This window comes from Nothobranchius furzeri, chromosome 15 (genome assembly GCF_043380555.1).
Source record: "Nothobranchius furzeri strain GRZ-AD chromosome 15, NfurGRZ-RIMD1, whole genome shotgun sequence".
NCBI lineage: Eukaryota > Metazoa > Chordata > Actinopteri > Cyprinodontiformes > Nothobranchiidae > Nothobranchius > Nothobranchius furzeri.
Genome location: NC_091755.1, coordinates 27,306,299 through 27,321,085, shown reverse-complemented (window position 1 = coordinate 27,321,085; position 14,787 = coordinate 27,306,299). Strand labels below are relative to the sequence as shown.

Below are 14,787 nucleotides of genomic sequence, written 5' to 3'. Positions count from 1 at the left end.
AAACTGTTTATTCTATCCATCCATTTTCAGCCCCTCATCTGAATTTGGGTTGTGGGGGCAGCGCCTGAGTGGCCCAGACTTCCCTCTTCCCAACCACTCTGGCCAGCTCCTCCGGAGGAAACCCAAGTCGTTCCCTGGCCAGCCAAAAGACCATAGTCTCTCCAACATGTGGTCTTCCCTTGGGTCTCCTCCTAGTTGGACGTGCCCAGAAAACGTCAACAGGGAGGCGTCTTAACCAGACGCTTGAGCCACCTCAACTGGCTCCTCTCGATGTGGAGGGGCAGTGGATCAGATTTAATTTCCCTGAAAATCAAACACTTTCTGTTATATTTTCCTCAATGTTTTCTGATTGGACAACATACTTTCTGTCTCTAACCAAAACTGCACTTTTTATTTTCAGAAATATTCCTAAAGGGATCATTTTGTTGTACTAAATTCTTAACATACAGTTCTAGGCCTTCAGACGATTTTTTTTATTCTTTGCAGGTTGTTGTTGTTTTTCCCATCTAATCCAAATTTCTACAGTGATATTTAAAAATACACTTGTGCCCACATAATGAAGGCCTTCCTAACAATGAAGTGGGTATTCCCTGTGGTGTGTGGGGGCTATGTTGTGCACCATTTAAGATTACGCATGACGACAGCATGATTCATGACAGCACACGAAAAATCCCACAAACTATCATTTATCATCCAGTTTAGTGACGAACATCCTGTGTCTAGTCTGGGTACATTTTCACCGCACATGCCAGCATTAATGACGCAAATATTTATGAACAAAAAAAATAAGAAAGGAAGCGCAAATAATCTTGCAGGACAAAGCCAGTATCAATGTTTTATCTGCACAGCTACAGTGGTCGAGGAAGATAAGAGGAAGAGTAAGCGTAATTTACTTTGCGTAACGCCTACAACCCAAGGACGTACGAGGAAAGCAAATACAGGCGAGACTAAGAGGAAGAGGAGGGCGTAGGTTGTGCTTTATGGAGCTGAGGGAAAGCTACAGAAATCCTTCAACGACCTGATCCAGGAGCGCGCTCGGACACCATGGCTTGGGCACGGCGTCTTTCAGATGCAGCAGCACGTCGGAAATAAATAAAGGCCTCCGCCGATGGAGCCCGGAGCTCTCTAATCCAGCCAGAAACCTCCCTGTCAGGCAGCGACCAGCTACGGAGAAGGGTGAGGCGTCGAAACCAGCATTTCGTCATTAATGCAGTCAAAAACAAAGATTACAAATCGCCGAAATTCCGCCTCGCTTCTGCCGAGAATGGCTTTTTGTGTGTGCGTGTATATTTCTGGTCGCGCAGCTGTTTGTTGCAGTCCTTCAGTTTGTCTCTTTTCTGTTCAACAGGACACTTTATTCGAAGTTGAGGGAATTTATGGGCTCACAAGGTATCCTTTTACTCTTACACGTCTCTGACAGCGCGTTAGCGTGTGCTTTAGCGCCTGTCGTGAGCTTTTATTTGCTTTGTTTACAGTCGGAGGTGGTCTCAACAGCTGATTTGTCCTCAGTTTGTTTCAGACATCCTGCTGTCACAGCTAATAGCTGCCCGGTTATAAATGCTGGATTCAAGTTGTCATGCTGAAGTGAACCGAATTCAACCCGGCTTTTATTTTGAAATTATTTGAGCTTCTCTACCAGAAAAGCTAACAGAGCCTGAAGACAACACAACTCTTGTTGCCATGTCTGAACAAATGCTAACGTAATCTCCCCATCATGCATCTGAAATCCACCCGTTAGCTGAGTGCATCATCCTCAAAGAGAGCATTCTGTTGTTTCGTAAATTATAAATGAAGCTGTGATTTGTTCTGTGAATCTGGAATGACTTTTACGTGCTTCTCTGTGCAGTGTCTTCTGATGAGATGAGTGTGCGTGCTGGCCAGGGCAGTGATGAGGTGCTGGTTTCTCAGGCAGTATGGGATTACCTGGCTGCAGCCGGGCGGCCCTGGCTCATTGACTTCCAGCGCAAGCAGGGGATGAGCGTTGGGATCATTAGGCGTGGAGAGAGAGGGGGTTGCTGTGCTGTGAGGCTGCAGCCGGTGGAGGGCTTGAGGAACTCTAGATCTGGAGTGATGGATGGACCCGTCTCCAGCGAGACTCGGAAAGCCTTCATTGACTTATGCCGATGTGCCCGGAAAGAAATGAGCAAACAGGAAGGGGGGCCCAAGAGAAAGAGAGCTCTGCTCCCTTTTGTGGGAGCCCTGGAGCAGAATGTAGAAGGGAGCCTGCTTCAGCCTCCACCTCCCCAACCTCGACGATCCCAGAGACAGCAGCAGAAGTTCAGAAAGCCTGCTGATGAAGAGGCGTGCGCTGTGCTCCATGAGGCAGCCCAGAGGAAAGACATGGACGCGGACGTGGCCTCCCCCAGCGAGGCAGAGGATAGTAATACGTGTTCGATTTGCATGGGGGAGATAGTGGACAAGACCACTCTGGAAAAATGTGGCCATTCATTTTGTCATTTTTGCCTGGATCAAGCCTTTAAGGTGAAGAAAGCATGTCCTGTGTGTCGACTGGTGTATGGCCAGCTGATTGGGAACCAGCCTGCCAATGGTTCAATGGTTGTGGAGAGAGATCCTGATCTGGAGCTTCCTGGTCATGAAGGCTTTGGGTGTATCTGGATCATCTACAGCTTCCCTCCTGGACGACAGACCGTAAGTAAAACATGGAACAGATAAAACATTGATACTTGCGTAATAATGTTTAGCTTTTCTGACTGTTAAAAACCACAGCCTTATGATCAATTTGCATTCAATGCTTGCTGAGCTGTACCTGTGTAAGGTTTACCATGTAAACATCATCTTGAATTGGCTGTGAATTTATTTTTGACTGCCCAACGTAAACCAGTATGAAGACAACTCGTGTTGCAACACCTACAAAGTGTTAAGTTTGTGAACACAAGTGAATAATTTAGCGAGAGCAACACTCACAAACCCATATGTATCATTGCAATTTTCACATGGCATTCAAGCCAGGGACAAAGATGCAGGACTTTTCTTTGTTTTATCTTTGTTTCTGAAGTAAAATCTTTGGGAACCATTTCTCATTTACAAGCATGACCTTACCAGGAGGCCTGGAACTTTGATCATGGCACACATTTCTTGCCAGATTGTGAACAAGGTTCTGACTGAGAGACAAATGGGTACAAATTAAACTTTCTACATTAATTAAAGGCCTAGCATTCCTTAAAGGTGTGATTGACTGATTTTCTGATTATCAGTCACTCTGAGTTTTTCATGCAGGCTGAACATGAAAGTAGTCTCCTACACCTATCTCCTGCATTAGCTTCTGAGAGAAAATGGAGGGCGAAATGCTAGTATTTGTAAATCCTCACAGATCTACGTCATACTGTGAATTGGCATTCATGAGCCATTTTTACAAAACAATGCCATCAAATTGCCACAGCGCCATGGCGGCATCAGGGAGCCATAGTGCGTTTATAAGTGGTCAGACCATGGCAGTAATGTGGCGCAATCGTGTCCTTTTAACAAAAGATTATCCGAATGTGGTATAAAGGGGGCATGGGGGTGGTCTCTGCGCTGCCGCAGACTTCCATTTATCTTCGACATACTTGCTTTTTATTGCGACTGAAGCTGTGATCGTTAAGTTTTTATGACAAAGCCGCTCATAAAGGTGTCTGGTCGCCACAGTCCCCATGCAGTCTCTGGTGATCTGAACTCCAGCTCCAACAGAAGCTCATGGAGCGCTGCATCACTTTAGTTTATAATTTCAGCTGCTTCTGTTTACAAAAGTGAAACCTATTGTCTGTGTTTACAATAATGTTCAATATAGTTGCCGGTTGGAGCTCGGCAGTAACTCTCCACGTGATCATGACAACTGTTTCTGTTGCGTCAAGGTGCAATTTGTCACGAGCGCAGGGGAGTTGAGTGGTTGAGGTAAGGATCCAAAATGCAGGGGAAAAAGGCAGGCAGGAGTAATTATAAAAAGGCTTTAATGAAGAGCACACAGGACACTGAAACAATGGATGGACGAGGTACACAGAACTGGGAGGGTTTAAATACAAGAGGAGCTGGGATCTTAAGTGATTGGGAGACGAGAGGGAACAATTAGGGAAGACACAAGACTAGGGCTGCAACAAACGATTATTTGGATAATCGATTAATCGGATGGGGTCTCGACACGATTAATCGATTAATCGGATTACATGGGGAAATTTTTAAAAACTGCTAGGGAAACGTTATTTCTCTCCTTCCTTCACTTTATTTAACACAACATTATTAGAAAACAGTTCAATAGCAGAAAAACAACATGCCATCACCTAAATTGTCTTATAAGGTGTATAGACAGAGACCCTAAGCTACATCTATCTGTGACCTAAAATGCTTGGTCCAAGTTAAACAGCTTAAGGGCAATTCTCATCTGTTTTGTTTGATCTCATCTGTTGACATATATTTTAAATGTAATTAAACATAGGCTGTGAATTAATCAAAATTGATCACTATTTCCAAAAAATGACTGAAAAAATACCAAATAAAACAAAAGTAAATGAATGCCATCCTCCTTGCGATGATGCCCTGGGCAACTGCCATAAAGTCACATCAAGAAATGCTGCTGATCATTCCAATGATCCCAAATAGACTCACATTAGGCCACATGAAAGCAACTGAACCCAAAAATATATTAACCAGTATATAACTGCACTCTCACACAACACGCCTGCAGCAACAGTTAGAACTCCTCCCTCCCTTTTAAAAGCGTTTTTGCTTCTGAGGACATTGTGGTTGTAAAACCACATGCTAGTAGTCTGGCCCCGGTGTGATCAACCAGTTTCTGCGGGAATGTGACGGCGGAACCAGGGCCAGATTAACACTTTGTTGTACCCTGGGCAACAATATTCAAGGGCTCCATCATCACGACCCGAGGATCACCATAATGTGGTCACATACAGAATATTTTACTGTAATATGCAGTAAATATACTCAATACTTGAATGCCTGACAACACGTAACCCGCCCAGAGTAACCTTTGACCCACCTCGTGTGGACTGACCAATGAGGAGAGGGTCTTAACTTGAGGCCCTCTCTTCATTGGTCATTCTGCATGAGACTGACTCTCAACTGACGTTCAGTCGTAGGCAGCGAAGCTTCTCTGTGCAGTGCAAAAGCCCGGGTGGACAGTTTGTTTAATGTAGGGTGACCATATTTCCATTTCCAAACAAGAGGACAGGGGATCTGTGCCTATGACGTCACACTATGGCAACGCCACACAAACCATGTTGGGACCCATTTTTTGTAAGAACTAAATTAATATCAGATTCTGCCAATTAAAGGGCTCTAAAACAATTCATATATAAATATTTAGCATATTTAATGCAAAATCAAATTTTTCTGCTTTAGTTCTGCAACAAGGTTTTATTAATAATAAATTATTATACCTTTTGTTTTACTACAGCATCGGTACGCTTCCTGTGCACGGATTATTAAGGATGCTTGTTTCAGCTGTGAGATTAGACGATAGGATCAATGAAAAAATAACTAGTCACACACTCCATGGAAACTTTCAAAGAATCCACAAATAGTGGCTTTCAAATGGTTTTGTTACTTTTTGCAAGTTTATAAAAGAAGCAGATGAGACAGCATGTCTGATAATTTAGTTTTTCATCTGATAATATTAGAACATGTCAGTAATGTCTGAGGGGCTTTTATAAACACCATATAACTAAAACTACTGGAGAGGGCATGAATTACACAGAGGCTTCTGGGGAGCCCAGTTATTGGGGGGGGGGGGCATTTTGCCTTGGCCCCCAAAATGTCTTGAAACGGCCCTGGGTGTGTGACTGAGTTTTGAAGGTGATCTGAATTGTATCAGATGTATAAATATGACATGTGTATAACTTATTGTTTTTTATAGGTAAAAACGTGTAGTGGTGATAAATCTACCTACATTTTACTTTTCAACACTTTGTTTTCAGCGCTTTGTTTCACTTTCAGCGCTTTGGGCTTCCTGACAGGGTTGCGGAAGGCGCTTTATAAATAAAGCTTTGATTGATTGATTGATTGATTGTTTTTTTGTTTTTATTGAACTATTTTCCTGTCCTGTCTGTCTCTCATCTTCCTGCATCTCCTCTTAATTCTCCAGAAAATCTGTTGCCTGGATTCTTACCTTTTCACCTCATCAGTTACTTTTGAGCAGATCAAAGGTATCTCCTGACCGAAAAGCGCAGAGCGCGTTTTCGATGCTGCGTGAGGTGACATCACCACAGCACAGGTGATGAGCTCCGCAGTAGCGAGCTTCAGGCACAAATAAGACAGAAAATAGAGAAGATGTGCAGACAAGAACGATCGTGTGCTAATTATAGTTTTTTGGTTGCGCCACTTTGAGAATGGACCGTGCGCTGGAAGCAGCTGCCTGGATCGCTGTGCAACAATGCGGAACCGGTTCGCAGCAGCGCAAGTCTGCGGGCCGGCTCTCCCTCGCGCTGATCTGCCGCTACCGGCTCTCCCTCGCGCTGATCTGCCGCTACCGGCTCTCCCTCACGCTGATCTGCGGCTCTCCCTTGCGCTGATCTGCGGCTCTCCCTCGCGCTGATCTGCCGGCTCTCCCTCGCGCTGATCTGCGGCTCTCCTTCGCGCTGATCTGCGGCTCTCCCTCGCGCTGATCTGCCGGCTCTCCCTCGCGCTGATCTGCGGCTCTCCTTCGCGCTGATCTGCGGCTCTCCCTCGCGCTGATCTGCCGGCTCTCACTCGCGCTGATCTGCGGCTCTCCCTGGCGCTGATCTGCGGCTCTCCCTCGTGCTGATCTGACTTGCTCTGGTCTGCGCGCAACGGCGGGCGGGATTCGGGAAGGGGGGGGGGGGGGCGCTTTTGGAAGAGTTGTGCGACACAACGAATCGATGACGCAATTCGTTGCCAACGCTTTTAGTAATCGATTTTCATCGAATTTATCGATTCGTTGTTGCAGCCCTACACAAGACTGAACAGAGAGTGGGGAGACAGGACAGAGTGTGACACAGTCACCTTTAATATGGCAGTTGCCGCAATATTATTACTACCAAGCAAGGTGGAACGAATGTTGAAAAATTTGTGCATCACCATGCAGGCATAGCGCGTTTATAAGGCACGCTGTTCCGGTCATATTACGCTGATTTGCTGGCACGGTGCATGTTGTAAAAGGCTATGGATTCACCCATCTTGAGTCACGACAAGGAAGGCTGTTGTTTTAACCTCCGGTAATCAGCAGAGAACATTTTGGCTAGTTTAAGCTAACCATTAGCATTAGCAACTTCCCCTCATAGCAGAAGCTCCCCAAGGCTTGTGTTGTTTGTGGAAATAAAACATCCAAATTGCAAGTCGGTGGTAGAGTTGTGTTGCTGTTATCCAAACCAGGGCCAGATGTCCAAATATCAGGAAAAAAGACCCCAAAACCTGCCGTCTGAAGCTCAGCTGTGATGTGAGCAACTTTTAGGTCAGAGAAATGGTGCACCGGTATATCAAAGTTAAGGAATACTTCGGTTGATGCAAAGTTGATGAACTTTTCATGGACAGTTGTCTCTAAAATATAAATATATGAGAACACAACATGATGTGAGAATAATACTTGTAAAACTATGTGTCTTAGCTCTGTTTGTTGGCTACAGAAGCACATTTATAAACTAGAAACGTAAAATCGCCATTGTAGTGGTGACTCCTTGTTTGTCCAACCAATTTCCTTAGGGTTTTAAATCCTTAAGCCACTGCTGTACTGAAGTGATATCTTGTACGCAGGCAAAAGAAGTCCAATGTCCAAACGATCTTAACTGTTGAATATTTTTGATGTTTATTCATCCAACTTGGAAAGTACTATGTACATCTCCATTTCCTGCTGCTTCTCCTGCTCTGGTATAAATAAAAATTATAGGCCCACCCCAGTGCATGCTGGTCCAACACCAGTCCCCATATTTATAGAAAACAAAACACCTATTGTCTTCCTGGCTGATTCTCACAGGCAAAACAATAAATAAAATCATCATTAACCAACAACTAAACCCAAAAAAATAACCCCAAAACTGTAAGTAACCCAAATAGCGCCAACAGCCATCTTAAAAAGAACTAAAGGAGAAATTATTTGTGTGATATGCTTGTCAGCCATTATACGGTGCCATCAGATAAAGAAAAACTCCGGAAAGATACTTAAATATATCTCAAACTAGGGTGAAGCTGCTTTTAGCTACTATGCTGCACAAAGATGGAATCAGCTTCCTTATGACCTCATATGTTTTTTATACTGCACCTTCTTCATTGTAACTGCTCACACTTTAACTTTGTTTTTGTCTTTTTTTTATCCTTAAATCTGAATTGAATTTGTGTGTTTTTTAAGTGTGCTGTCTCGTCAATTTTAATGTTCTTGCTATTCTTTGCTAATGGAAAACACGTTGAATTGCCTCTGTGTATGAAATGTGCTATATAAATCAAGCCGCATTGCCACGTCCTTCTCCGTGTCTGTCTCCATCAGCTTGAACACCCCAACCCTGGTGTTCGATACCCAGGAACAGACCGCGTGGCCTACCTCCCTGACAGCCCTGAGGGGAACCGAGTGCTGGGCCTGCTGCGCCGGGCCTTTGAACAGCGCCTTATCTTCACCATCGGTACCTCCATGACAACAGGCTTACAAAACGTCATAACCTGGAATGACATTCACCACAAGACCTCAATGTGGGGTGGGCCGCGCTGGTACGTATTGGCTCTCAGCTGAAGGTGAACAGCTGCTGGGATTGAATTTTGTAATATTACTAATGACTGTCTGAAGCGTAATAGCTGCTGAGAAATGGGCTTCATAAAGACGGACATATCTAATGTGTGCTTCTCACGGTGTAATCAGTGGGTCGATGGCACTGTTCCTGTTGGCTCATGATGACTTCTTATTTCTCCTCACAGCTTTGGCTACCCAGATCCTACTTACTTGGTGCGAGTGACAGAAGAGCTCAGAGAGAAAGGAATCATAGCAGACTGACTCCATAACAATGATAGATTCTTCCAGGACTTTGTCCTTGCTGTGGACATGACTCAGCTCCAGGATTTGCTCTTTGTCCAGCCATCACTCAAAAGATGGCTTAAGGCAAAAAACCTCATGTGACAGGTGTCTAATGCTGCAGAAGAGCTCATATCTCCTCTTTTGGCTGTTCATTCGTTTTTAGTTTTCTTTGCAAAGTTCAGTTGATCCAGAACACCATCACTAGGAAGAAAGTAAAGTGCAGAGCCCTTTTGTGTTCCAAGACATCAAACTGTCACTTCTGGCAGCCTGGCCTGAAATCTGATGCACTTATTCAAGAGCTGAGATTCATGGAACTTGTGTTATTTAGGACAATCTTTAGTTTAACCTTTATTTTCCTCCCTGAGGCTCATTTTAAGTCCTGAAAGCACACATCCTTGGTTCCATTTCCCTGCCATGTCAGTTTGATTGTTAATAATTACCTGTTGTTATGATTGTATTTGGTTTAAAAAGCACTGCTTAAAAAATCTGATTAAAACCTTTTAATGTTATTGCAATCTAATGCACTCATAGGCACTTTGGTAAGGCAGTTTGTTTTTTGGCTACATAAGAGTAATTGGTTTTTACTTCCTGTTTATGAAGGGTGCTCTGGGCTAACTGGTTTGTGAGCCATAAGCAGTTTGCTGGCAACAAGCTAACACCATTTGCTTAGAACAATTCATTCTTGTGTGTGATCCTCAGCTCATGACTTATTTTTACTTAAACAAGAGGATTGTTAAGCGATGTCTCACTGCAGCACCTTTTAGGCATGCATTGACCATTTTCTCCAGTTATTTCAAGATGTCTCCTAGGCCTTGAGCCCATTACCTCACTTGTAAGTAACATGCTCCATTGGTTTACCAGATTTTATGACGATGTCAACAACGAAGGGCATATAGACCACTTGAACCAAATCAAAGGCACAAAAGCTCTTAAACGATCTATGCTTCGGTCCCTGCCAAACTGGGAGATCTGCCTATTTCTCTTCTCATTTTTAATTAGATAAATGTTGCAAATTTATAGAAATATAACCCATAACACCAGAGTTAGGATTGAGTGATTTGATTTAAGGTGGGATACTGATCTCATTTTGGTGTGCCTTTCTGATGTTCATTTTTGATTAAAAGGAAATTCAAGCTTTATGGCGTTAGTGAGTGGGAAGCTGTTTTGGTGAAATTAAAGTATTAAGGGACTTGGTTTCTAGCGATATGCCCATTAAAACCAAACATAAAAAATGTGTTCTTAGACCCCTCCTCTTCCTAGAATCATCCTCACACTCTGAATGCAAAAACTGACCCTCACCCATCACTGATTTGAGCATTCATATCTGTATGTCAGTTTTAATTTGTGTTTGCTACCTTTTTGTTTTAGTTTGGGGACCAACTGAGATCTTTGTGGGACAAAGGATTGTAGTTAATGCAACCGTGCAAACCTTTCTATGCATACATGACTGAGGATGGGGCCAAGGGAATGGACAGGAAGATGGATTCCCTAAGTTACAAACTGATTGTCGAGTTAAAGTTTTGCTTTTGTAATTATGTTGATTTGTTGTTACCCAGAATTATGTGCTCCACATTTTAATACTTGAATAAAAAGTTCTGTTTGGATTTGTCTGGGGTACTAAATGTGGGCCCTGGATAAAGTAAAGTGTTCCTGCTCACAGAGCTGATTTGCAAGTTTATTTAGTCATTTTAAAACATGATCTTTATTAGTGTATTGGTGTTTTAAAATGATGACTTCAAGTTTTCACCTTACAGAAATCATCAAAGAAATTTTCTAAAAAAAATCAGACATTTTCTAATTACATGTGGGTCACTCATCTAACCTCCACACCTGTTAAATCATTCTTCAATAATGACATTTTCTTTAATATAGAGATCATTTTAAAGAAAATAATTCATTTTATTACCTTTTTAAAAATACAATGATACATTCAGCCAAAAAAATATTTCCGTTTGACTTAAACTGTAAATAAAAATTCAGTAACATGCAGCTAAAAATAAACCAAAATATTGACTAATCTGCCAATTTCTGCTTCTTTATTGTGGTTTTTTTATTTACTTGAAGTCTTGGACATTTAATTTTGTTCATATTCAACATGATGCTGTGAGAACAGTAATCACGGTTTATTTGCTCCTGATGTGGACTCTGCTCTGGATGCATTCCACAGTTGATGACTGAATATTTAATGAGGTATGGATGTTAATCAACAGAAGTCCCCTTCACACCTCTCATATATGCCGTCTGCCTCTAGCAGTCTTTTAAAGGCACAAGTGTGGCTCAGAGTTAATGAAAGAATGATGCTCTTTCCATATGACCACACGTGTGACATTTCCCACTCATTGAAAATAATTACAATTTTTCATAAAATGAATTAATTTATGATAGAAATACTACACTTACTGAATTGATTGATTGGTTGATAGAGCTGCAGGATTCTGGCCAATGGCAAATTGAAAAACAAAACAACAGCTGACAACTATTTTTGGTGCATTCCAAATTTTCTAAAATGGCAATAATTAAAGGTGGAATATGGAACACGAACACCAAAGCGACATCTAGTGTTTGGAGGTTGTTGTTGCACCAATAAAACAATTTTTCCAGGATGCCAGGTTCGCTGATGATATGAGAAATCTTTTATTTGGGTCCATCTGTTGTAGGCTTCACCTAAGCCCAGTCTGGTTTTAGATCTTTCATGGTAGCTCCTCTTCACGACATCTTCTGGGCTCAGAAGCAGCTGACTTGCCAAGTCCACCATTTTCCTCTCTTTGCCGAGCGGACTGTTTGGCAACTCGCAATGATGTGCTCTATTGGCTGTATGATGTAAACATAAACCCAGTGCTATGCCGTCAAAAATAAATAATTGATAATTTTTTAATTTAAATGTAGCTTTTAAAGAAATACTGTACCTTCCTTCTGCACACCTCTAAATGCCACAAGGTATTATTTTAAAAAATAAAGAGCATTTTATTAAATTCAACCTTTAATAGAGTACTAAAAGATCCTGGAAGTTGAAAAAAAATCTGTTATTTCTAGTGATTTTAATTTAACATCATCCAACTAAGCAGATAATGCTGATCATTGACTGATTCCAATCACCAAGTGATTTTATTGTGCATCATTAATATTTTCCATATAATCAAAATGAGCTTTTCAAACACAATTTAAAGTTTTCTGATATCTATGGAAGCCCATTCCCGCCACTCAGATAAAAAAAAATTATTATCTCATAATTATGGCTTAGCTATCTCATATTTATGATATCGTATCTCATTATTATGACGTAGCTATCTCATAATACTATCTCATTATTATGAGATAGCTAAGTCATAATTTTGAGATAATTTTTTTCATTTGAGTGGCGGGAATGGGCTTCCATAATATTGAAACGTTTCAATATTGCAAACATTTTAATAGATACTTATTATTTTTTACATCTTAACAGATAATCTGACCCGTAACTATGGTAAAATGCTTCGAACGGAAGTAGACGCCTTCTGTGCATGCGTGGTACGGACGGACATCTCCTGACGCTCTTATGACGTAAAATACCGGAAAAACATGGCTACCAACCTGAGCAGCACCTGTCATGCGGAGAGTCCAGAAGACTGCGCCATCTGCTTAGACACAATTCAGGAGAGGAAAACTCTAAAATGTCTCCATTCCTTTTGCTCAGGGTGCATTGACTCTGTTTTCAGTCGCAAGCCTGCGTGTCCGGTATGCAACACCTTCCATGGAGTCTACACCGGGACGCAGCCCCGGGGCTCGATGACGGTGACCCGCAGCTGGCTGAGTCTGCCGGGCTTCGAGCACTGCGGCTCCATTGTCATTCAGTACATTTTCCCAGCAGGGATACAAGGGGTGAGGCTGCAGCTTTCAGCACAAATCTTTGTTTATTATGGCAACCTGTTTCTGCGCCATGCTCCGGTTAATCCGCCAGAGGGCGGTGTTGCATGGCTAAGCCAGCACACCTGATATTTCATTTGCAGAATTAACCAGAAAGTGAAATTTTATTCAAATGTTTTTAGTGAACAGCTTTGCTCCCTACTTTATTCATCCAACTTTCTGAACTGAGGGATTTCACTTACAAAACGACTAGAGAATAAATCCTTTTCTGCATATTTTAGGTAAACTTTAGCAAACTACTAGATTTTACTGCATATTAATTAGTTGTTGCAGTACAAAGTACAATAAATAATAGTGCAATACTTTCCAATAATTTGAAATGACCTACATTATTTGCAGTAAAGCAAAGAAAACATCAACTATTGACACAAAGGAATTTTCTGCTAAACTGAATGAAACATCCATCACCTTTGGGTAAATGTTCCCTAGTAGTTCTGTTTCTATAATCTATGTCAACAAATTAGTGCATCTAGTTTTCGAGCACTGCTCTAAGTCTCTATTGAAGCAGAGCTGTAAACGGTAACTTGTGTCTGAAATCCCAGCCTGAGCACCCGAACCCTGGGGTGAGCTACAGCAGCACGTCTCGTACCGCCTTCCTGCCAGACTGCGCTGAGGGAGAGAAAGTCCTGAGGCTACTAAGGACAGCGTTTGACCGAAGACTCACATTTACCATCGGCCGATCAGCCACCACAGGCCTCAACAACGTCATCACCTGGAACGACATTCACCACAAGACCAGCATCGGAGGCGGCCCACAGCAGTGCGTCTTCTTTTAAAATTTACGTTAAAAACAAAGATGATAATCTTCTTTCTTAACTGGCTAAAAGTGCTCATTTTAAACACTCAATGCAGGTTTCAGTGGGAGGAATGATCATTCCTAGCTTTTGTTTCAGCTTTTGAGGTCACCTGATGACAGCTAATGTTTATAGTTTTATTAAAAAGGACCAAATTCCTCATTCCTTAGTTGCAAAAAGAAAAAAAATTCTTACATCCGAGTGTGTTAATGATTGCTTTTGTTTTTCCATAAAATGATTAATGTTACATCTCTCTCCTTTACAGCTTTGGATATCCAGATCCAGAATACTTGCTCAGGGTTCAAGAAGAGCTGCGCCTCAAAGGCGTGACAGAAGATGGCTGATGAGCCACGATGCCCGTTAGATTTATTATTATTATTATTATTATTATTTATAATAAAGTTTCAAATAGCACGTCTGCACTATTAAGCTGTCCTCCTTTTGGAGGAAAAGATGAATCCAGTTTTCCAAAAATTTTATCTGTAGTATGAAGAGATTATACTTGAAACATGTTTGTTACCTGAGAAAATAAAGATGGAGGAACTTTGTTACAATCATTAGAAGGACTTCATTCTTTCATCCAGTTAGACGTTTCAGTCTTTTTTCCTCTGCTCTTGTTTGGCTGGTACACTTGCCAAGTAAAGACTTGGGAGAGAGATGATTATGCTACACTTCAGCGAGATTTTCTTTCTGTTACTGTGTATTATAGTTTTGTCCCCAGACACAGCTATTTTAACAATTGCCTGCATGTCTGTATGTATAAATTATCACCAGTGTAAAGAACAAGTCATTTGGCTGTGAATTCTGAATAATGCTGCACTTTGTTACAATTCAATTAAAATTGTTTTAATATTAGTTTTTAAACTTCTTTAAAACATTAAAAGTTGCACAAAAAGACAATTATGAGCTTAGCGACCCAGTGGTAGAGTGTCCACCCTGGGACTGGGAGATCAGGGTTAAAAAATATGACCTCCCTGCTTGACACTCTGCATTAATGAGCTGGATTGGATGGTTAAACCAACATTTTGTTCCCGAGCACTGCCGTGTCTGCAGCTCACCGCTCCCCACGGGAATGAGTCAAATGCGGAGATGTAATTTCACCAGTGTGTGGCGATTAATGGGAAT

The 14,787-nt window shown here is 41.9% G+C and overlaps 2 protein-coding genes across 3 annotated transcripts; both read left to right on the top strand.

Annotated features, from left to right (window-relative positions):
• The first annotated feature begins 711 nt into the window (after positions 1-711).
• dtx3 (deltex E3 ubiquitin ligase 3) lies at positions 712-10,569 on the top strand. Of its 2 annotated transcripts, XM_015967809.3 has the most exons (5): positions 712-1,176; positions 1,349-1,389; positions 1,847-2,649; positions 8,447-8,664; positions 8,869-10,569. In XM_015967809.3, exons 2-5 carry the CDS (start codon positions 1,377-1,379, stop codon positions 8,942-8,944), a joined length of 1,110 nt encoding a protein of 369 aa, XP_015823295.1. In that variant the 5' UTR covers positions 712-1,176; positions 1,349-1,376; the 3' UTR covers positions 8,945-10,569. The 2 variants fall into 2 exon arrangements, with proteins under 2 accessions (XP_015823295.1, XP_015823296.1); XM_015967810.3 differs by lacking the exon at positions 1,349-1,389 and having other exon boundaries at positions 713-1,176.
• Positions 10,570-12,417: 1,848 nt separating this feature from the next.
• On the top strand, positions 12,418-14,219 carry LOC107390844 (probable E3 ubiquitin-protein ligase DTX3). The gene is made up of 3 exons (XM_015967811.3): positions 12,418-12,823; positions 13,411-13,628; positions 13,928-14,219. The coding sequence occupies exons 1-3, from the start codon at positions 12,524-12,526 to the stop codon at positions 14,004-14,006; spliced, it is 597 nt and encodes a 198-aa protein (XP_015823297.1). The 5' UTR covers positions 12,418-12,523; the 3' UTR covers positions 14,007-14,219.
• Positions 14,220-14,787: the final 568 nt, after the last annotated feature.

Excerpts from the sequence above, each read along its gene's own strand:
- dtx3 (XM_015967809.3), top strand. Across the intron at positions 2,650-8,446 it reads TCCCTCCTGGACGACAGACC|CTTGAACACCCCAACCCTGG; the intron begins GTAAGTAAAACA and ends TGTCTCCATCAG. Across the intron at positions 8,665-8,868 it reads ATGTGGGGTGGGCCGCGCTG|CTTTGGCTACCCAGATCCTA; the intron begins GTACGTATTGGC and ends TTCTCCTCACAG.
- LOC107390844 (XM_015967811.3), top strand. The coding sequence starts at position 12,524 with ATGGCTACCAACCTGAGCAGCACCTGTCATGCGGAGAGTCCAGAAGAC. Across the intron at positions 12,824-13,410 it reads TCCCAGCAGGGATACAAGGG|CCTGAGCACCCGAACCCTGG; the intron begins GTGAGGCTGCAG and ends CTGAAATCCCAG. Across the intron at positions 13,629-13,927 it reads ATCGGAGGCGGCCCACAGCA|CTTTGGATATCCAGATCCAG; the intron begins GTGCGTCTTCTT and ends TCTCCTTTACAG.